Here is a 23,130-nt window from a genome sequence, read left to right on the forward strand (position 1 = left end):
GTAATATAACCTTAACCACTTAAATACAGGGCACTTTCACCCCTTCCTGCCCAGGCCAATTTTCAGCGCTGTTGCATTTTGAATGACAATTGCGCGGCCATGCAACACTGTACCCAAAAAAAAAAAAAATTCATAATTTTTTTCCCCACAAATTGAGCTTTCTTTTGGTGGTATTTTATCATCACTGGGGTTGTATTTTTTACGCTACAAATATTAAAAATTTTAAAAAAAGACAGAAAATTTTGAAAAAAAAAAAAAGTTTTTTTACTTTATTTCTGTTAGAAAACTTTGTAAATAAAGTAAATTTTCTCCTTCACTGATGGGCACTGATGAGGCACTTATATGCAGCACTGATGGCCACCGATAGGCTGCAATGATATGTGTCACCGATCAAGAGGCACTGCCAGGCATCACTGATGGGCACAGAGTGCCAACCCTGGTGGGCTCTTGCATGCACACCGGATGGTCTCCAGTGGGCATCCTCGATTGGCCTGCACATCAGCACAGACCCCCCCCCCCCCCCCCCGCGCCAGGAGAGCAGTTGATCAGCTCTCCTCTACTCACGGCTGTCAGCGCAAATAGAGGAAAAGCGGCACTTCCTTGTTACCATGTGACTGACTAAGCAAACATGCAGACATTTAGTGGGTGGGCATTGGTACTGAGCAGCCGCATATTTGCATACCAATTTGCAGACACAGTTGTACAGAGAGTGCACCCTGCACACTCATGGCAGAGTTACCGACGGCTAACGGAAAGCTACAATCTTTGGTAAGTAAAATCTTACTCTAATAGTGGGTTTTAAAGTTGCTTGCCTGGTGTTCAGCTTTAATTAAAACATATAGCTTTTTAAACAGAATATTCACAATGGCTTAATTAATTGTAAGTTATTTCAAAAAATAAAATAAATAAAAAACAGTAATTTCACTCACTGGGGCTCCTTGATCGCCCTTAGGTCCAGGAGGTCCCATCAAATAAGGAAAAGCAGTTGGGTCAAGCCAAAGATAATCGTGAGTAAATGGCAGGCTGGTAATGGTCGATGTGGATGAATAGATGACCCCGGAGGCTGGTTTTGTGTAGAAGACTGAGGATGTGGTTGGTTGGACATTCAGGTTCATGACAGTTTGGATCTTCTGGGACGAAGCACTAGTCCTTTTCTCAGCTGCTTGCTTTGGAGTGGTGGCGTTTGTACTCCTTGGGTTTGCCGTGCTCTTTTTAACCTGCTTGGAAGAATGAGAACTTTCTAGAGGCTTGATGGTTGTTTTTTGGTAGACAGCTTTTTTCGTCACTTTCTCTGGCTGCTGCTTCTTTGTGCTAGTCTGGCTGGGAAGGGCACCATGTTTGGTGACATGAGACTGAGGCTGTCCCAGTGAAACGGCAGAGGCCAGAGATATCCTGAGTGCGATGGTGGAAGTCCTGGTTGAGACACTTGATAAGAGCTGAGTTCTGTGAGGGGCTGGAGAGGTCACGGAAGGCAAGGCTGGGGCTTTGGTAGTTAACTTCACAAAAGGAGTCCTGACTTTGCCGTTTGTTGTCAAGTTTGTCTTGACTGACTGAGGGGAAGCTGTGGTAAAATTGCCTAGAGATTTTAAAATGATCTCTGTGCTGAGAGACATACTGGCTTCTTGGGGTAGCAGTGGAATTATAGGTGGCAGATTCGGCCGGTAGGTATCCACTTGCCTGCACTGCTTCTTAAGATATTTACAGTAATTATGAGCTGCCTTGGCGGGAGGATAAATATCAAACTGGCAAACAGCACCTTCAAATTGTATTGTCTGCTGGTTAAGCTTTCCCAGCATGAAAACCCCATTAGGATCCAATGTGTTATCTTTCTTTATAGGCAAACTGGAATTTACTCTTTGCTTCCCACAAGAAGTATACAGAGTCACTATTTGGCCTTGAATATCAATGGCCATATTGTGCCACTGGCCATCGTGGACATTGTAATCAAAATATACAGACTGCTTGTGACCCACATAAACTATCATTTTGCCCGGGATGAACTGCAACCCGAGCTCAAGTTTTTTCTTTTTGCTTCGGACCGTGAATAAGAATGCATTGTTAATGCGGTGAGAGCACAGGCTCAGCACCAAAGTGAGATCCGTTCCTAAGCTAGGGGGGATGACTGCATGAACGGGGGCTTCTACACGTGCTCTCTGCGTCAAAATGAATCCCGATTTAAATGGTATCACACCTTCGGGAACTGGGCGGCTGGATGGCTTGCTTCCCATGAGGCCCAGCTTCTGAAGAACATCCACATCTGAAACCCAAAACCAAAAATAGGTTAAGACCACAATCGGTGTATGCAGAAACCAAACAAGTTACGATAAAAGAGCAGAGATGATTTTCGGAGGTCAGACATACAGTCACACATTCCTATGATGCATCTTGCTGAACGACTGACGAACAGCTGCAATTGCTTTTGCCCCTTAACAAGAACCAGTTCTAGGGTATTATTAGCCCCCGGCAACATTTAAGCCTTCTGTTACCCTATAAAACGGAAGTCTAGATGCCAGTCATGTACAAGGAATTTGAAAATGTTTTAAAAGAATGAGGACAAGACGAAAAATTAACATTGCAATACAGTATATTGTTGAAATGACCCATCATAAAAGTGGTATGTAACGCTTCAGTCTTCTCACCTTTTGTCTTGTTCAAGTGGTATACTGCAATTTACATAAAAAACATGAAAACAGCAACAGAATATATTAAAGTATAATAGACATCAACACTTTTAAAATGGGCAACAAAAAGCTGATATTTGATTGGCTGCTGCAGATTAATGCTCACCACTGCATTTTGCAGCGCATTTCTGAAAAACTATTCCAAATTAAAAAGAGCTAGATACTGGATTAAAGTTCGATAAAAAAAAAAAAAAAAAAAAGTTGGCAATTAATTGTATGAACTCTTTTGGAAGCTAGTTCAACGGATATCTTGAAAGCATAGGGCAACAACAGGCACTATTGCATTATGGAGCCGATTTTTTCCTGGTTCAGGACCAGGCTTTTTTTTTTTTTACAACTTATGTGACTTACAAAACAATGAGAAGAGCCTTGGCCACAGGGCCGGTATGGCAAAATGGCCTTGGTGTCTAACATGGCATCAATCCGTCATGGAAGAACTAGCTTGCTGCATGCATTTTCTAAGGATGGCATTTTGAATGTTGTTTATTGCTCTTAACCCATGTATGATGAATATATAGGAGGTGCCCCTTCACCTATTTTGGAAATTACACTGCTGGAAACTTACTCCACCAAAACACATACAGTCCCTTGAAAAAAGTATTCATAACCCTTGAAATGTTTCACATTTTGTCATGTTACAACCAAGAACATAAAAATATTTTATTAGGATTTTCTGTGATAGACCAACACAAAGTGGCACATAATTGTGAAGTGGAAGGAAAACGAAAAATGGTTTTCAAAATATTTTACAAATATGTGAAAAGTGTGGTGTGCATTTGTATTCAGTTCCCTTTACTCCGATTCCCCCAACTAAAATCTAGTGGAACCAATTGCCTTCAGAAGTCACCTAATTAGTAAATAGAGTCCACCTGTGTGCAATTTAATCTCAGTATAAATACAGCTGTTCTGTGAAGCCCTCTGAGGTTTGTTAGAGAACCTTAGAGAACAAACAGCATCATGAAGGCCAAGGAACACACAAGATAAGTCAGGGATAAAGCAGGGTTAGGTTATAAAAAAAATTTCAAGCTTTGAACATCTCCCAGAGCACTGTTCAATCCATCATCCAAAAATGGGAAGAGTATGGCACAACTGAAAACCTACCAAGACATGGCTGTCTACCTAAACTGACAGGCTGCGCAAGGAGAGCATTAAATCAGAGAAGCAGCCAAGAGGCCCATGGTAACTCTGGAGGAGCTGCAGAGATCCACAGCTCAGATAAGAGAATCTGTCCAATCTCTCCACAAATCTGGCCTTTATGGAAGAGTGGCAAGAAGAAATCCATTGTTGAAAAAAAGCCATAAGTCCCATTTGCAGTTTGCCAGAAGCCATGTGGGAGGACACAGCAAACATGTGGAAGAAGGTGCTCTGGTCAGATGAGACCAAAATTTAACTTGATGGCCTAAAAGCAAAAATGTGATGCGTGACGGAAAACTAACACACTGTTGCTACCATGAAACATGGTGGCGGCGGCAGCATCATCATGTTATGGGGATGCTTTTCTTCAGCAGGGATAGGGAAGATGGTCAGAGTTAATGGGAAGGTAGATGGAGCCAAATACAGGGCAATCTTAGAAGAAAAGCTGTTATGCGGCATACACACACGACCGGACTTTCCGGCAGACTAGGTACCGATGAGTCATGTCCCATGAGACATTGCAAGACCCAGACAATAACAGGCATGACTCCTAGAGGCAGAGGCATGCTGGGATTTATAGTTTTACCACAGCTTGAGTGCAGAAATTTCCTATCCCTGGTTTAGAAGCATATTCATGTGTTAGAATGGCCCAGTCAAAGTCCAGACCTAAATCCAATTGAGAATCTGTGGCAAGACTGAAAATTGCTGTGTACAGATGCCCTCCGTCCAATCTGACAAAGCTTGAGCCATTTTGCAAAGAAGAATGGGCAAAAATGTCACTCTCCAGATGTGCAAAGCTGGTAGAGACATCCCCAAAAAGACTTGCAGCTGTAATTGCAGGAAAAGGTGGTTCTACAAAGTATTGACTCAAACAAATGCATGCCACACTTTTCACATATTTATTTTTATTTGAAAACCATTTATCATACTCCTTCCACTTCACAATTACGTGCAACTTTTTGTTGGTCTATCACGTACATTTCCAATAAAATACCATTTACATTTTTAGTTGTAACATGATAAAATGTGGAAAATTTCAAAGGGTATGAATACTTTTTCAAGGCACTGTAGATGAAAGCTGTGTCATTGAAAATATCAGTTCAGAATTCTTCCTAACTAGAGAACTAGAGAATTTTAAGGCCCTTACATGTTTCTTTTTACACAGAAAGGGTTACCGTAATGGTTTTCTGAAACTGCACAGGGGTAAAAGTTATGCAGAAGATTGTATTCTGTGGTGTTCCCCTTAAAAACATGCCCACATATGTTGACAATTATCTCATTACAAGCGATGCCTCCGTACCTGGAGACCGCTCAGTGTGATGTTTCAGAGATGAAAGTGAGGATTATTGTGGATGTACTGTGCGATTTTCCAACAATCATCCCCTGCTTGTCACCAGACTTACTAAGCTACTTACGCAGTACAACTAATAAAACATGACACGTTATGTTCACATTAAGAACAAACTATCTTGGGTTTTTCGGCCTCATTGATGTTCAGAGGATGTGGGCTTTTAAAAAAGAGGAAGAGCAGTCACTTCCAAATAACTTCCGGACTGTACCCTAGCTCAGACATATGGGGTATTAATAGTAATCATCCCCAGAGGATTAGATTGACCCCACTCTCTGCTTCACATATACTGGTCTGCACTATAGCGGTGACCTTCTGCAAAAAGGGGGTAGACATGCAAGACTTAAAAAGGCCTGGGTCCACTTCTTAACAGAAATAAAGCTCCAACATCACATGACAGACATTAGAATGATCTTTATTTTATATCCAGATTCAGGCAAACAGAATGTGGAAACATACAGTAGGCTTATGCATTTTGTGCCTCAAATGTGTCCCAGAATATGTAACCTTGTATTGCTCTATGTTCATTCCCTGATTTTAATATGGACATGAAAATCAGCTTACAATAGAAGTTCTCTTTTAGAGTAATTCTTAACCACTATAATCATAGTGCAATTAATGCAAGTACCGTATATACTCGAGTATAAGCCGAGATTTTCAGCCTCTTTTTTGAGGCTGAAAGTGCCCCCCTCGGCTTATACTCGAGTCATCGCTGTCTGCCCGCTCGATCAGCGTGTCGAGCAGACAGACAGCGGCCATTCTATCATTCAAAAGCCGCGCCTCCGGCTCCGCCTTCGCCTGTGATAGGCGGAAAACACTGAATTTCCCAGCAGCCTGTGTTCCGCCTATCACGGACATCGTATCATCCTCGTACTACGGACGAGGATGATACGATGTCCGTGATAGGCGGAACACAGGCTGCTGGGAAATTCAGTGTTCCGCCTATCACAGGCGAAGGCGGAGGCTTTTGAATTTTACAATGGCCGCCGAGGCGCCGACGAAGAGGGCACGGGACGGAGGCAAGGCAAGGCACGGCACGGGACGGGACGGAGGCAAGGCAAGGCACGACACGGGACGGAGGCAAGGCACGGCGGCACGGCGGCAAGGCACGGCACGGGACGGAGGCAAGGAGGCAAGGCACGGGACGGAGGCTCGGGACAAAGGCTCGGGACACAGGTAGGCTGGACACACACACACACACACACACACACACACATGGATGGATGGAGACACACACACACAGGGATGGATGGATGGATGGATGGAGACACACACACACACAGGGATGGATGGATGGATGGACACACACACACACACAGGGATGGATGGACGGACACACAGGGATGGACGGACACACAGGGATGGACGGACACACAGGGATGGACGGACACACAGGGATGGACGGACACACACACAGGGATGGACAGGCATGTCTCACCCTCGGCTTATACACGAGTCAATAAGTTTGCCAGTTTTTTTGGGGGTAAATTGGGGGCCTCGGCTTATATTCGGGTCGGCCTATACTCGAGTATATACGGTAATAAATAAAATAGATAAATGAATCTACTCCTATATATGTTCCTACTTGGAGACTCTCCAAACTATAGCGTTAGGACTGCAGTATACAGAGGAGCCTTGACGTGGGCACTGCGGCTTCCACATGTATTTGCAAATCTGTGCAACAAAACCCTCTGTTTTTATTGCGAATTGTTAGACCAGGTTAATTTGGTTTGCTTGCAGGCTGGCTTGTTTATAAGATCACTTCTCTTCCCAGCCAATTGGGTGACTGGTCTCAGGACTCGCTTCTTGACTGGCCGGAAGGAAAATCAGGAAGACAATAGCGAATATTAAATTACCTATTGTCACACAACTGGGTGGACTTGGGGCACAGTGCTCTGCACCCACTCTTTTTTGAAGCCTATTAGAGCCTCTGGCTCTAATCACGTGCTTCTTAAAAAAAAAAAAGCCCCCATTGGAATCCCTGCATCCGGTGCCCTGCATGTAGATAAGGGGCCGGACACGTGGATTGGGGGGGCCGCGCTTCTGCGCCCCATATGGATGGGTCGCCTCTGGTGGTTGCCATCTTTTTGTATAGCTTTTCCACAATTATTGTCTATTTTGTGAGCTTTTCCATGCTGTCAGTAGCGAAAGAACCTGCAATGACTGAAAGGTGGAGGCTGTCACTGGTGACCTTCAGTACCATCTTACTGATGTGCTGAACCTCACTGGTCAGTAGTGCAGAAGAAATCTGCGAATCAGAAAATTTTACCTCAAATCAGACTTCGCACAAACTTCAATTTTCAAATCCGTTACCTTAAAAGACCTAAAGACAGAGGATCAGCATGACAGCCAGGTAACTTACACTTTCCACTTCAGCCACTGTAGTTCTCTCATGACAAATTCCCTATACAGTACATGCTTGTTTTGTTATCCATAATAAATTGTAATTATAAACAAACGACTAGCGATATAATCGTTTCAAACCATCTTCAACCATGAAGCAATTGCTCGACACACCAATGAAAAAGTAATTTGGCTGAACTCAACTGAAATGATCAACCTTATTTAATCAAATTATTTGTGTCAAAATGATCAATTTGTGCAAACGATCTGAAAATAATAAGCCTCCTACTGAAATAAGATAACTATTGTATCATTATATGTATAGAAAGCAATAGATGAGGTGTAGATGTAGATATAGGTGTAGATGTGTTGAGTAAAATCTGAATGCTATAGTAATTAATTCCAACTTTTGTGATTGCACGAAAATAAAGTAACGAAACGTGCCTCTTTAACTGAACCCGCACTAAATTTTTTTTTTGTAGGGCACGTTTATATAAAGCCGAGTGTTGGCATGTTTTTTGATCTAAAATCCAGTGAACGTAACCGGTTACATATTGCATGCAAGATGCACCGAGGAGTGAACACAAGTCAATAGAGTCAGCAGTAAAGATGACAATGTCCTTCTGAACTCCTGACTCAGAATGCCTATGGCACACACTGCAGACAATGTTAAAAAAAAAAAAAAAAAAAAAAAAAATCCTCAAGCAGCATCCGGTTCCTTTATAAACTAAAATGCATTTGTTCAACCTGGTTTTCAGCCCAAAATCATGGATGTTCCCAGGAACAGTGGGTGAAATGCTTCTCTCCTGTAGATGCAGGTGACAATACTAAGACTTCTTTCACACTGGGGTGCTTTGCAGGCACTACAGCGCTAAAAATAGCACCTAAAAAGCACCCTGAAATGGCCGCTGCTTTGTCTCCAATGTGAAAGCCCCAAGGGCTTTCACACTGGAGCAGTGCGCTAGCAGGACAGTAAAAAAAGTCCTGCTAGCAGCATCTTTGGAGCGGTGAAGGAGCAGTGTGTATACCGAAATCAACGGGGCAGCGCAGCTATAACGCCGGCAAAGTGCCTCTGCAGAGGTGCTTTGCGTTCGTTTTTAACCCTTCCTCAGCCACTAGCGGGGGGTAAAACCTCCCCGCTAGCGGCTGAGTAGCGCCGCAAATCCAACGGTAAAGCGCGGCTAAAAATATTGCCGCTTTACCACTGACGCGCCTCTCGCCCCAGTGTGAAAGGGATCTAAATTACACTGTTCTCAGCAATGAACAAATCTAATTTTGGTGTATTTAGCACTAGCCTAAGTGACATTTTTAAACAAGAAAAATGGCTGAACTTCCAGAAGTGACATGTAATCTGTGAGCACTAAGTGCAGAAGTCTGCATCCAATTCTGGCAGTGGCAGCTGGTGCTCCATTTTTCGTTCAGTCAGTCAAAATCCTCCACCCAGTTGCTCGGAAAACTCTGCACTTGCCCCATCTAGGGGGCAGGCCTGCGTCTCCTTCTCGGTTTCTCCTCCTTGGCGGCTTCCCCCTGCATCTCCTTCTCGGCAGCCAATATGGGCGCTTCTCCTCTTGGCCAATCGTGTCTTAAGACCTGCTTCCTGATTGGCCAGGAGGAGAATCCGGAAGACAATAGCAAACATTAATTCACTATTGTCACAACTGGGTGGGCTTGGGGCGCAGTGCTCTGTGCCCCAAGCCCACTTTTTTGAAGGCAAGCCTCAGGTTCTAATCATGTGCTACAAAAAAAGAAAAAAAAAAAGAAACAAAAAAACACCCCATTGAAATCCATGTGTCCGGCAGCTACCACTGAATTCTGGGTAACAGGCACAGAGGTATAGCTTCTTACATGGGTGAGCAGTGTGGCCCAGAGGTGTTATCTTTACCATGTTCACCAATGCTTGGTGTGCAATCTATTCTTGATGTATTTCTTCAATTTATCCTGGTTTTCAGCACAAATGCATGAGTGTTTATAAACTTAGTGCTCCTATGCACAGTGGGTAAAATGCTACTCTTTAGAAGATTTGTATGTTCAGTACTCATTGACACTGTTTTAAGCATTGAGCAAATTAAATGTTGGTGCATTCAGCACTGACCTAACAGACATCTTCAACAAAGAAAATGGCTGAACTTCTAGGGCGGGCATGTAGTCTGAACATTAGGTGCAGAAGTCCTTTTCCACTACTGTGTATTATAATAAAGACACAGATAGCCTCATACATTGGTGAGAAGTGTGGCACAGAGGTGCTGTCTCTATCAAATATTTGGTGTACAGACTATCGCTAATAAAAAGGAACCTCCCTCTATCATCATAATTGCTTGCCTTGTCTTATTCCCATGTCAGCATTCCCAACAATTACACAAACCATCAGATGGGCCTTTTCCTAGTTACATGAGAAGGATATTTATATCCTCTGCTTTAATTTGGCTTCTTTGATTCTTGTTTGCGGCAATTAGTGGCTGCCATTTTTTTTTCTATGCTAGAATTCCGGTATTCAGGAACATGGGAATAAAAGCCTGGCCAATTCAGCAGAAAAAAAACACAACATATAACAAACAGTTGTTTGTGTGGCAGTATGAGGGGTTGTCTGTATACTGTATTACACCCCCCCACCCCCTCTTCCCAATCTGTACATTGCTTACAGTTCAACAAACAAATCTTTTACCTTCAGCTGCTCCCTGAGAAATATCCAGGCAACAGGAAATATATAGAATTATCCAAACAAAGAGCGATCTCCTAAAAGGAAAAAGAAAGAAAGAAGGCCTTTAGGATGATGAACAATAATTACAAATACCGTAATTGGAAAGCAATACATGGGCACATGCAGCACATATGTCATCCATAGCGTAAAACTAAGCCTCACAGTATGTTCTACCAGTCAGAAGGAGAATTATGGGTTCTATCAGGAAGAATAAGGCTCCATGCACACTGGCTTAAAAATCACTGCTTCTACACAAAAGTTGTGTGTTTTGCCTGTAGAAGCCGCTCAATGTTATCCTGTGTGTCCATGCATATTAGGACGATTACAGGCATAATTTAACCACTTTCAGACCGGACCATTTCGCTGGTAAATGACCAGAGGTCTTTTTACACTTTGGCACTGCGCTGCTTTAACTGGTAATTGCGCGGTCATGCAATGTTGTACCCAAACAAAATTTGCGTCCTTTTCTTCCCACAAATAGAGCTTTCTTTTGATGGTATTTGATTGCCTCTGCGATTTTTATTTTTTGCGATATAAACGTAAAAAGACCGCAAATTTTGAAAAAAAATGATATTTTCTACTTTTTGTTATTAGAAAAATCCAATAAACTCAATTTTAGTCATACATTTAGGCCAAAATGTATTCAGCCACATGTCTTTGGTAAAAAAAAAGTCAATAATTGTATATTTATTGGTTTGTGCAAAAGTTGTCACATCTACAAACTAAGGTACGTTTTCTGGAATTTACGCAGCTTTTAGTTTACGACTGCCTATCTCATTTCTTGAGGTGCTAAAATGGCAGGGCAGTACAAAACCCCCCCAAATGACCCCATTTTGGAAAGTAGACCCCCTAAGGAAATTGATAAGAGGCATGTTGAGCCCATTGAATATTTTATTTTTTTGCCTCAAGCGATTGAATAATGACAAAAAAAAAAATTTTTTTTTTTTTTTACACAAAGTTGTCACTAAATGATATATTGCTCACACATGCTATGGGCGTATGTGAAATGACACCCCAAAATAAATTCTGCTGCTTCTCCTGAGTATGGGGATACCACATATGTGGGACTTTTTGGGAGCCTAGCCGCGTACGGGGCCCCGAAAACCAAGCACCGCCTTCAGGCTTTCTAAGGGCGTAAATTTTTGAGTTCACTTCTCACTACCTATTACAGTTTTGAAGGCCATAAAATGCCAAGATGGCACAAAACCCCCACAAATGACCCCATTTTAGAAAGTAGACACCCCAAGCTATTTGCTGAGAGGCATGTTGAGTTCATGGAATATTTTATATTTTGCCACAAGTTGCGGGAAAATTACAAACTTTTTTTTTTTTTTTTTTTTTTTAACAAAGTTGTCACTAAATGATATATTGCTCATGCATGCCATGGGCATATGTGAAATGACACCCCAAAATAAATTCTGCTGCTTCTCCTGAGTACGGGGATACCACATATGTGGGACTTTTTGGGAGCCTAGCCGCGTACGGGGCCCCGAAAACCAAGCACCGCCTTCAGGCTTTCTAAGGGCGTTACAGTTTTGAAGGCCATAAAATGCCAAGATGGCACAAACCCCCCCCAAATGACCCCATTTTGGAAAGTAGACACCCCTAAATTTAGGGGTACACTAGTCAGACTAGGTAATAAATGGCGGGTGCCCTGAAACTATAAAAAAATAACTAACCAACCAGCGTCACCTGTAACAGTTATATGGTGATCACTGGTGAAAGGGTTAACTAGGGGGCAATTAGGGGGCTTTATGCGGTAGTATATGGGGGTCCCTGGCGCTATAAAAAGCTGCAGCGAACCTAAATACCTACCTGCCTAACTAGCGTCACCTGTGACACTAATACAGCGATCAGAAAAACGATCGCTTATTAGGCTGGGTTCACACTGGAGCGATGCGGGAACGCCACGAATGCGCGGCGGGTTCCCGCATCGCATGCCTCCCGGCGGCAGTTCACACTGCCCTATGCGAACTGCTGGGAGTGTCAGTGAAATGTTACTGACACCCCCAGATCAGTTCGCATATCGCAGTGCGATCTGCAAACTCGGATCGCATGGTGTGAACACCCATGCGATCCGATTCTGCTGCGGGCCAAAAAAAGGGTCCCGTGCGAATTTGCGGCGGGTGCGGCGGGTGTGGCGGGTGCGGCGGGTGCGGCGAATGGCTGAACTCGAATCGCACAGAGATCGGATGTGATTTGCACTGCAGTGCGGTGCGAATCACATTCGTTCTCATAAACCGCTGCAATGTGAACCCAGCCTTAGTGACACTGGCGACGGGGGGTGATCACGGGGTTAAACCTTTATTGGGGGGGTTAGGGGGGTACATTAGAACTAAAGGGGGCTAACTCTAACTGCCCTAACAGTTATTACAGTCACAAATGACACCAATGCAAAAAAAAAAAAAAAAAAAAAAAAATGACATTGGTGTCACTGTGACTGGGGGGCAGGGGTAATTGGGGGGGTGATCGGGGGGTAAAGGGGGGGTGTGAGTGTGCCTGGCATGTTCTACTGTGTGTGTAGAGTGTTGGTGCAACTTACTGATCCGCTCTCCTCCGTGTCGGAACGAAAAATACCGACACGGAGGAGAGAATACATCACTTCCTCTCCTGTGTTTACATTACAGGAGAGGAAGTGATGTCACCGGGGATTTCTATTCGTCGGGAGCGATCGCGAGGGGGTGGCCATGAATGAATGGCCGTCCCCTCGTCCGGGATCGCTCCCGTACGAATACCGACCGCCGCAGGCACCGGGCGGGGGCCCGATCGGGCCCCCGACCCGCGGGAGGCAAGGGACGTACATGTATGTCCTTATGCCTGCCCGTGCCATTGTACCGACGTACATCGGCGTGCGGCGGTCGGCAACTGGTTAAGCTCGTTTAAAGGCAGGAAACAAAAAACGTTCTGGTTTGTGCTTCTGATTGGAGCTTTCTGGCAGAAAAAAAAGCACACACTTTCCTAGACTATATACAAAAAATGCTTTATATGCTTTATATGGATGTTTTTCTCTGCCAAGTGAACTTTTTTTTTTTTTTTCTTTTTTTTTTTTTTTTTAAGTGCACGGCATGGAGCCTTATAGTGCAATAACTGTAAAAGTTCTGTACACCCCAAACTGATATTTCAGAAGGCAAAATAAGGGTTCCAGCGGTTGACAGCTACATAGTTACATAGTTAGTAAGGTTGAATAAAGACACCAGGCCATCCAGTTCAACCTGAGTGTCTCCATTTGTCCCTATCCCTGTACATTGCACACTCACATCGGTCCCTACCCTGAAGGAGCCCACAATCCAAGGTCCCCATTCATATACGAGTGCCAATTTTGGACATAAGCCAATTAACCTACCTGCATGTCTATGGAGTGTGGGAGGAAGCCGGAGTACCCGGAGGAAACCCACACAGGCACAGGGAGAACATGCAAACTCCAGGCAGGTAGTGTTGTGGTTGGGATTCGAACCAGCGACCCTTTTTACTGCTAGATGAGAGTGCTACCCACTACACCACTGTGCAGTCTAACAGCAAACTAGGAAGGTGTACAATAAAATAGCAATGAGCTACATACAAAATATGATTGTTCCTTAGTGCTCATCCATCTAAGACAGGGGTAAGCAACCTCAGCACTCCAGCTGTGGTGAAACCACAAATCCCATCATACCTCTGCCTCTAGGAGTCATGCCTGTGACTGTCAGTGTCTCGCAATGTCTCATGGAACTTATAGTTTCACCATAGCTGAAGGGCCCAGGTTGCCTACCCCTGATCCAAGACAAGAAATTAAACTTTTTAAAAGCAGAGACCTCAGTTAGCATTCAATTATGGGGCTAAATGCCCATGTCAGGGCAAAGCGTTGTCTAATTGTAATCTACAACCACACCCACATATACTGTCATGCTGACACGAGCAGACAGTCAGAGAGGGAAGGGGGGAGATGATGGAGGAGAGGACACAGAAGACAGAGCAGGTCTGCGGCTGACGGAGGCACGTACACGGACAATGGTGTCAGGGTTTTAGCAGCCCTGATATATCGTGGTCAGTGTACAGGGGAAGGGCATAGCCAGGCAGGATCAGACAGGTATTACAGATGATGAAGCGATGTGCTGTATAACATGCTTTAAGGGAACAGGATCTGTTAATTTTGTTTTTTTGGGTTAACACACTTTAATATTTCAGTAGTTGTCAAGCTGAGTCACCGACTGGCTACAAGTAGTTCTAGAGAACTCCCCTACCGAGTCTCTGGCTCTGACCACTCACACCATGATGCATTGTTTTCCCTGATGAAAAAGGATGAGTTTAGCTTTTCACAATATATTCTACAGGAATGCAAATGGAAAAAAAAAAAATGCACCCCAAGACCTAATTAAGATGATTATTGCAGACAGAAAACCTTAGGTACTTTGCATAGGGAGATCCCAGTGATGGAGTCTCAGGACAAGCACAGCCATCTCCATTGTGGGCATCTGAAGCCACAGTGTCCTTCCTGGATTCCGCGCATGCCGGCTACCCAGCATGCACCTGCCGATCTCTTGCATGTGCAGTGCAATATTGGTCAGCTTGACATGGCACGGCTCCAGTAACATTTAACTTTGGCTTCTATCGAAAATATTGGTCAGCTTGACATGGTACTGGAGCAGTGCCATGTCAAGCTAACCAAGATTTTCCATAGATGCCAATGTTATCAACGTTAAATGTTGCTGGAGTCATGCCATGTCAAGCTAAGATTTTCCATAGATGCCAAAAGTGAAATTAGATATAGGCATAAATCAGGTAAGTGAACAGAAAATAAATAAATAGCCAAACCCTTACGACACACTTTGACCTACAGGTGAGCCTAGATTAAGACTTACCTGTAGGTCTAAGAAATATCTCCTAAACGTACACGGTTTAGGAGATATTTGCTGAAAGACAGGCACCGCTGTTGCCGTAGACAGCGGCGTGCTTACGCACTGAGCGCGCCGCAGTTAATGGCGATATGCCGCAAGTGGCGGCTCCCGTGCGCATGCGTGGGAGTGACGTCATCGTGGCTCCGACGAATGACAGCACCGGAGCAGCGAGACCCACCAAGAAGATGGAGGCTCCAGACTACAGGGGACAGCGTTGACTTCGCTGGCTCCTGTGTCAGGTAAGTGACACATAATGGACTACTATGCGATGCATAGTAGTCCATTATGCTTTATCTTTGCAGGGAATCAAAGAGGAAGTAAACCCATCAGGGTTTACTTCCTCTTTAAGGATGCACATTAGTGCTGCATGGTGAGGAGTGACAAATGTGAGTTGAATGCCGCTTTAAGATTTAATAGCCTTCTATGTGCAGCAGCCCCCCTCAGCTTTCCTAATACTTACCAGAGCCCCCCCCCCCCCCTTCCATCCAGCAATGTCTACAAGTGTGTCAGCCATCAGACTCTCCCTCCTGATTGGCTTAGACACAGCAGTGGCGCCATTGGCTCCTGCTGCTGTCAAAGTCAGCCAATCAGAAGAGAGAAGGGGGCAGGGCCAGGCCGCAGTTCCGTGTCTGAATAGACACAGGGAGCTGTGACTCGGCTTGGGTGCACCCTTAGCAAGCTACTTTCTGTGGGGGCATGCAACAGGGAGGGAGGGGCCAGGAGCAGGGAAGAGGGACCCGAGAAGATAAGGATCTAGGCTGCTCTGTACAAATCCACAGCACAGAATAGGTAAGTATAACATGTTTGTTATTGTTATAGAAATAACACAAGATTTTACAGTCACTTTAACAGTTTATTTTGATACTCGTTATGCAGATAAGCACTGGGTAATGTTGGTTTCTGCAGAGTAGATCTAATTTGCTTTGGCCAATAAATGATTTTGGCATGTGAAGCCTGGATGTACAGGGGTTGTGGGGTCCTGGCACCAAAAGTCACGCCAGTCCCATGGAGTTCATGAACAGTGGCACTGAGTCATTGTCAGCCATCAGAAAGGTCATGCAGACTGAACGATCCATTCTAATGACCCAGCTGCTTAGAACTACATCACCCTGCTTACAAAGGGCACCCTGGAAAAATGATGACAAAATACACCCACCCTCCTCCCATCTCCAGAACACTGCCCATTGATACCATGTCAAACTAGAACGCCGTCTTTTAAGTCATTCATTTCAGGAGGAAAAAAGGGGTGGAGGACTCTGTTTAGGATAAAAATTCTTGATGGAAATTCTGATGGAAATGAATTTCTTACATGAAAAATCCCAGAAGATGGTTCTCTGTTAGTGGACTCAATGTACTATGAAGATCCCTCACATCACACGCATACATTACACGTTTACAGACATTTGAAGAGAACCTGTTAAAGGGAAGCTATTAAAGCTGAACTGCAGGCAGAGCGCTAAATTCACAGCGAAGTTTACATTTCTAGCCATCCAGTCCCTACTTTTAGCAGCTATGCAGTCTGGTTACCTGACTTTTCTCTACTGCCATAAAGTAATACAATAAGTCACCTCCCCTTTTACAGCCTATGACTGGACAGCGAAAGAGCAGTAGTTCACCTCTCGGCTCTGTCCCATCATGTATGCTGTCAGCATATTTGCAAGAAGCTTACCTTATCCTAGCCCTGCCACTCCCTCCCAGTCTGAGCTCTGCAGCACAGGGAGTATAAAACTGATAGCAAATCAAATTCAGGTACTTCTGACAGCTGCATGTAAAAATAAATGTAATCATGTATTACATAATGCATAACTGCAGTAATTGTTTTGTTTTATCTTCCTGGAATTTAGCTTTCATTTGTTTTGGAAGAGGAGTGATGCATGTCAGAAAACCTATAGTCATGAAACAGAAGAGGGGTGTGTGTGTACACAGCGCTTCAGGCAAAAGGTGAACAAGCACGGTTCTTTGTGTGAAACGCATCATCTGATCATCATTGCAATTTTGTCTGGCCCGTGACAAAGAAATTTCTACAGCATCTTATGGATTCAAGTGTGCGATCAATCTTTTCTTCTCTTCTTGATAAGCCTACAGTCATACTCAAGGTTATTGCAAAAGGACAAGGGGTCACTCTTTGGGTCTGGAGGAAATGTTTTAACCTTCACATACAGAAAGGCTTCTTTACAGTAAGAGCTGTGAAACTGTGGCACAGATAGCTCAGCTGAATGAAATCAGCGGTAAAAGGTTTCTAAATGCACAGGATATAAATGGATATTAATATTTAGAAGAAATCACACCACAGATTGTTGATTGAGGTAATAGCTGATTGCCTTGGTTGATCAGGGAGGATTTTTTTATTTTGTCAAAGCATTTTGTCAAAGGACCATGCTTTATAAGGGTTTTTGCCCTTCTTTGAATCAGTTGTAGGTTTAGGGTTCTGTATATGCCATTTTTCAAATGAATAATCTATCCACTTGTTATATTGGTTGAACTTTGTGCATTTTTTTTCCCCAAATGGAATAGCAACCAATCAGATTTCATCTTCCATTTACTGGGGGAAAAACAGGTAATCTGATGGGCTGTAACAAACAACTGCCCCACCTAGAACTAGCCTTCACAGCAAGTAGAATATGGAAGGGCAACGCATGCAAAACAAAACCAAAGAAAATTCCCAAAACCAAAGAAAATTCCCTTTAGCTGCAACAAACTAAATTAACCTAATTAATCGAATTAATTAGATGAAGCCCCGCAGGTCTATCCGCCACTGGAATTACTGTGGGTCCTCTGGTCAAAGAAGGAGAAGTCTGTATCATCCACAAAATTCCAATTCTTCAAAAAGGTCCCGATGGAATGGACGAGAAGAACCAACTCCAACCAAAAAAAACAGGGTGACAAACGAGGCCAAATTCATACAGGGGATCACATATGAGACAAAAAAGAAAAACAGCTTCCCATAGTGTAGATGAAAATATAAAGGTAGCTGTTTATTGGCAAAAAATAAGCAAATACAAAATAAAAAGATTGAATAAAAAAGTGATCACATAATAAAAAAAGGCAATACAGGGAACATGACTACCACGCTCTACGCGTTTCGTCCCATAGGACTTCAACAGGGGCATCTGTTCTTTTTTGTCTCATATGTGATCCCCTGTAGGAGTTTGGCCTCATTTGTCACCCCGTTTTTTTTGGTTGGAGTTGGTTCTTCTCGTCCATTCCATCGAGACCCTTGAGGAATTGGAATTTCGTGGATGATAGACTTCTCCTTTGACCAGAGGACCCACAGTAATTTCAGTGGCGGATAGACCTGCGGGGATTCATCTATCCATACATGCATGCATGACCTTGTGTACATACACAGGTCCGGTGGTTTCGGTAAGAGTACCCACCTTCTTTTTACCTACCTAGAGGTCACTGATGTGAGATGTCTCCAAGACCACTTTCTAGTTCTTACACCGTTACACTTTCTAGTTTCTTTTTAAAGTTTTTACTACACGTATTTTCACAGTACTTTTTCTAGCGCTACATTATATTGTTTAGTTATGAATTTGGTCATATTCGTATGTAGCTGCTTGTTTTCACTTTTTTGGTTAGTGCAATATTTTTCCTTTTTATTTACATTATGGGTCTGCACTGATGAGGGATCTGTATGGATGAGGTGGGTCTATACTGATAAGAGGGGTCTGTACGGATAAGGAGGGGTCTTTACTGAGGGAGAGAGGTCTATACTGATGGAGAGGGGTCTGTACTGAGTGTGTGTGCGTGGGGGGGGGGTTGACACCACGTTTTTCTACACCAGATGACACCAACTCTTGTGACGCCACTGGCTCCAAGGCACCCAATTATAATCTGCAGTCCTAACTTTTGTAAAATGGATGACCGCCTCCATAGTGAAAGCACATGCATTCTAGTGGATAGAGGACAGGTGAGCCTGGAGGTAGCCCACCCCTCTTTAAAAGGCACAGGGGCAAACTGGACACCCTGATTGGCTAAGGACAATGTAAAATAAGCCGTCTGCACTGTAGGCGATCTCAGAAATCATCAGGAATGTAGTGAGTGGAGCGCAGAGGATACACAGCAGAAGATGGTGACACAGAGCAGGTTCTCATCACTCACAGCCGCACGTTCTTGGCACCGCACCAAATGCCAAAATACTGAAACGCACACTTTGGCAGAACTTAACAAGAGAGTGGAAAACCTTAATCCAGCTAGGAGATGCCCGTTCAGTGACTAATGAAAGGTATTAATTGTCTGAGGTTAACAAATTACTTTTTTCCAGCAGTCTGTAAAGTTGTAGAAAAATGACTGCATCCACAAACAGCAGACAGGAATACATTGTGCAATAGAGCCAGCTGATAGAGGTCCAGGATTATTACTGCCCTAGTTATAAACACAATATTACCTGGAAGGCATTACCTTCTTGTACTACATTTTGTGTGGTTCAGTAAATTGGGCAGCCCATTCAACTAAACCAGAATGTGAGGAATAGCACGGGAACATGCACGTTCCAGTGTAAACTGGCCCTGAAACACAGTAAAGGCTTGATACACCCAAAACGGACACTTAATGAAAGGCAGTTTGGTATAGAGTGGAGAGGGAACAGAACACCGCTGTAAGGGAGATTCACCCTCTCTATTTGCCCTGATGGCTGCCATCACCGTAAGGGAAAGTAATACTGCGTACACACGGTTGGATTGAAATTCTGACTGTGTAGGCTCCATACATTTTCCATTGGAATTTCTGACGCAAAATTTGAGATCTGGATCTTAAATTTTCCAACAACAAAATCTGTTGTCGGAAACTCTGATCGTTTGTACACAATTACGAAGCACAAAGTTCTACGCATGCTCGGAATCAAGCAGACGAGCCGCACTGGCTATTGAACTTCAATTTTCTCAGCTTGTCGTACGTGACCACGTTCTTGACGTTCCGAATTTCTGACAACATTGTGTTTTGGGTTGTCCCTGGAACAGGAACAGAGGGGAAATCTGCCAATGGAGACACTAGTTTTGGTGACCATGATGTCAACCTGGGATTCTTTCACTTTGTTTTAGTAATTGGACAGGAGTGAAGGGAAATCTCTCCAATTGGACACAAAAATCCTGACGGAGGTTACAACCCTCCTTTACAAAATGGAAAGTTCTACTTTCCACATTCTACTTTCTAAAAGGCAAGTTCACCTTTCTATGAAAAGGTGAACTAAACAAAACCCGACCAACCCCTCCAGACCATGCTGCACATAGCAGCCATAATACCAGTGCTGCTAGTGTAGTAGACTGTACCCTGCAATACACAGCCCCGAGAGAGAGTATCCATCAGAATGCTGGCAATGTCAAGTGCTCATTGGTCAGCGCCTATCTTTTGCTAGATTTGTTAGAACCTCCAAACATTATATATTTTTAGCAGAGAATCTAGAGAATAAAATGGAGATTGTTGCGATATTTTATGTCATACGGTATTTGTGTAGCCTTGTTTTAAACTCAATTTTTTGGGACGAGACAGACATTTTCATGCATTTTAAAAAACGAAACAAGAAAGTTAGCCCAACTTTTTTGGTAGAATGTGAAAGACGATGTTACACCGAGTAAACAGATACCAAACATGTCATGCTTTATAAATTGCACGCACTTGTGGAATGGCGACAAACTACGGTACCTAAAAATCTCCATAGGTCGACCATTAAATTTTTTTTACAGTTACCAGGTTAAAGATACAGAGGAGGTCTAGTGCTAGAATTATTGCTCTCACTCTGACGATCACAGCAATACCTCACGTGTGATTTGAACACCGTTTATATACGCAAGCTCGACTTCCGTATGCGTTTTCTTTGCTGCGCGCGCTTTAAAAAAAATATATTTATTTATTTTTATATTCTTAAATTGTGTTTTAAAAAAAAAATGGGATCACTTTTATTCCGTCACAAGGAATGTAAACATCCCTTGTGATAGTAATATGTGGTGACAGGTACACTTTATGGAGGGATGGGGGGGTCTAAAAGACCTCCAATCCCTCCTTTGCATGTCAAAGTATTCAGATCACCAAAAAGCAATTCTGAATACTGTATATTTTTTTTTAAATCCGGCACCATTGGCAGCCAAGTAAACTAGAAGTGTCGTTGTAATGTCGCTTCCGTGTTTACATTCAGGAGACTGGAACAAAGCCATTTAAGGCTTCGTTCCAGTCTGTGGCTAGATGCCGAAGTGCTGGATCGCAGATCGCGGATCGGGTCTCTAGGTGGGACAGGAGGCCCGGTCAGAGCAGCAGGAGGTGGCAGGGGGGTTAATGTCCCCTCCCACTCCTCCGGGATAACAATTGAGCGGCTTTTAGTCGCATCGGTTATCCTTGGAAAGCCAATCGTCCACTCTAAAAAAACAAAAAAAAAAAAAAAAACTGTACCGGGATGATGCCTGCAGCTGTGGGCATCACCCTGGTATAAGCCCCGATAGCCGAGGCCGCATATATGCGCACACTTGGCACGAAGGGGTTAAATATACTCCTCGATGGCCAAAAATGTATAAATTCCCTTTGTGTACATCAGATGCCCTTACAAACCAAGATCTTGCAGTGTATATGTAGAGATAGCACCACTACTGTGCTGTATGTTACCTGGACAGACTTCAGAGCTGGGTGAGGGACCCAGCAGGTCCACCTACTACAGGAGAGGGTGGAGATGAGACCAAACACCCTACACAAGGAAACAGAGCAGCAGTGACTGGTCTTCATTACAGAAAGTTCCTACACAAAGATGGATGGATTACTGTACAAATCTGAAATACATAAAGCACACCAAGACTAAAGAAAAAAATAGACATGCCAATATTTGTTTCTCCGCAAGTTCGACTAACTTTCATCTAAATTCTCTATAATCTCCTGCACCCAGCCTTCACATACCATCCAACAGGCTCAGCTGAAAGGTGCTAGGAGTGCACATTTTGAAGTGTTTGTAATTTCCACTTTTTCTGCCTGCTACATAAGCAAATTGGTCTGTGTAATTTTTATCCAGGTATTGCTTTGGTCAAACAGACAAGCTCCACAGGAAAATTATTAAGATGCCATTTCTTGCATCGGCGTATGGCTTTTTTTGTAAATATCTCAAATTGTGGAGGTTTAGGACATATATACAGCACACACAGGTAAGCTGGATGTACTAACCACTTTAACTGGATATCTTGTAATGGTTTTTTTAATTATGCCAATTTTAATAAATGTTGCAAATCGAGAGCACTATGTATCCTCTATTGTTGAATATCGATATTGTTACATTATGAATGTGGAGCCATATCCTATCAGGAATAATGCTGGTGTGGAGGAAGGAGAAAAGCAGTGGGGCAGTATATATGAGAGAACTTTCTTGCAATCCCCCTGGGAGGCTACTGATTGGAAAGTGGATACAGAGTAGCTGATCGGATGTAGAAGAGATGAGACCACAGCTAAAAGGAAGGAATTGTTTTGAGTCTTTCCGACTCATGTATGAGGTGAGCAGGTATAACAGCTGGTGAAGGTGTGCACATAATCTGCTGAAGACACGATTTGCACAGTGGTGGATGATATATGAATTGAGAAGTCACAATAATTCAATGCAGAAAAGTTTCAACATAATGACTTTAATTGTACACATTATTTTATAGATTGATTTATTTGAATATAAATTTGATATCACTGGATATTTCACATGATCGATTAATAGCGATGCACTTATATTTTTCATTTTATTTTAGAAGCGAAGAAACATCTTCAAAATTATGGAACAAGTTCAGTTGAATGTGACCATCTACTATTAGATGCCTCATCAATCACCTTAAAGCTTCCAAGGCAGGTTGGAAATGGATTGGTTGCTGTGGGAACTACAAGCAGTCAGCAGAGATGCTCCAGCATCACAAACAGGTGTGTTACAGGATCATCAGATTGTCATTAACCACTTAATACCAGGCACTTAAACACCTTCCTGCCCAGACCAATTTTGAGCTTTCAGCGCTGTCGCATTTTGAATGACAATTGTATGTCATACCACACTGTACCCAAATAAAATTTTTATCTTTTTTTTGCCACAAACAGACCTCTCTT

General features: G+C 43.3%; 1 protein-coding gene across 3 annotated transcripts in view; it reads right to left on the bottom strand.

The window, feature by feature from the left end:
- COL27A1 (collagen type XXVII alpha 1 chain) overlaps nt 1–23,130 on the bottom strand; it is a 752,882-nt gene that overhangs the window by 660,964 nt on the left and 68,788 nt on the right. For all 3 annotated transcript variants that reach the window (XM_077478787.1, XM_077478785.1, XM_077478786.1), the window contains exons 2-3: nt 10,169–10,239; nt 930–2,257 (exon numbers count right to left, since the gene is read on the bottom strand). In XM_077478787.1, coding sequence (XP_077334913.1) covers nt 930–2,257; nt 10,169–10,239 — 1,399 coding nt within the window. The remainder of the gene's footprint in view (nt 1–929; nt 2,258–10,168; nt 10,240–23,130) is intronic.

The sequence above is a fragment of the Lithobates pipiens genome, unplaced genomic scaffold (genome assembly GCF_037356315.1).
Source record: "Lithobates pipiens isolate NorthernLeopardFrog02 unplaced genomic scaffold, aLitPip1_a1.2 Scaffold_1, whole genome shotgun sequence".
In the NCBI taxonomy this organism is placed as follows: domain Eukaryota; kingdom Metazoa; phylum Chordata; class Amphibia; order Anura; family Ranidae; genus Lithobates; species Lithobates pipiens.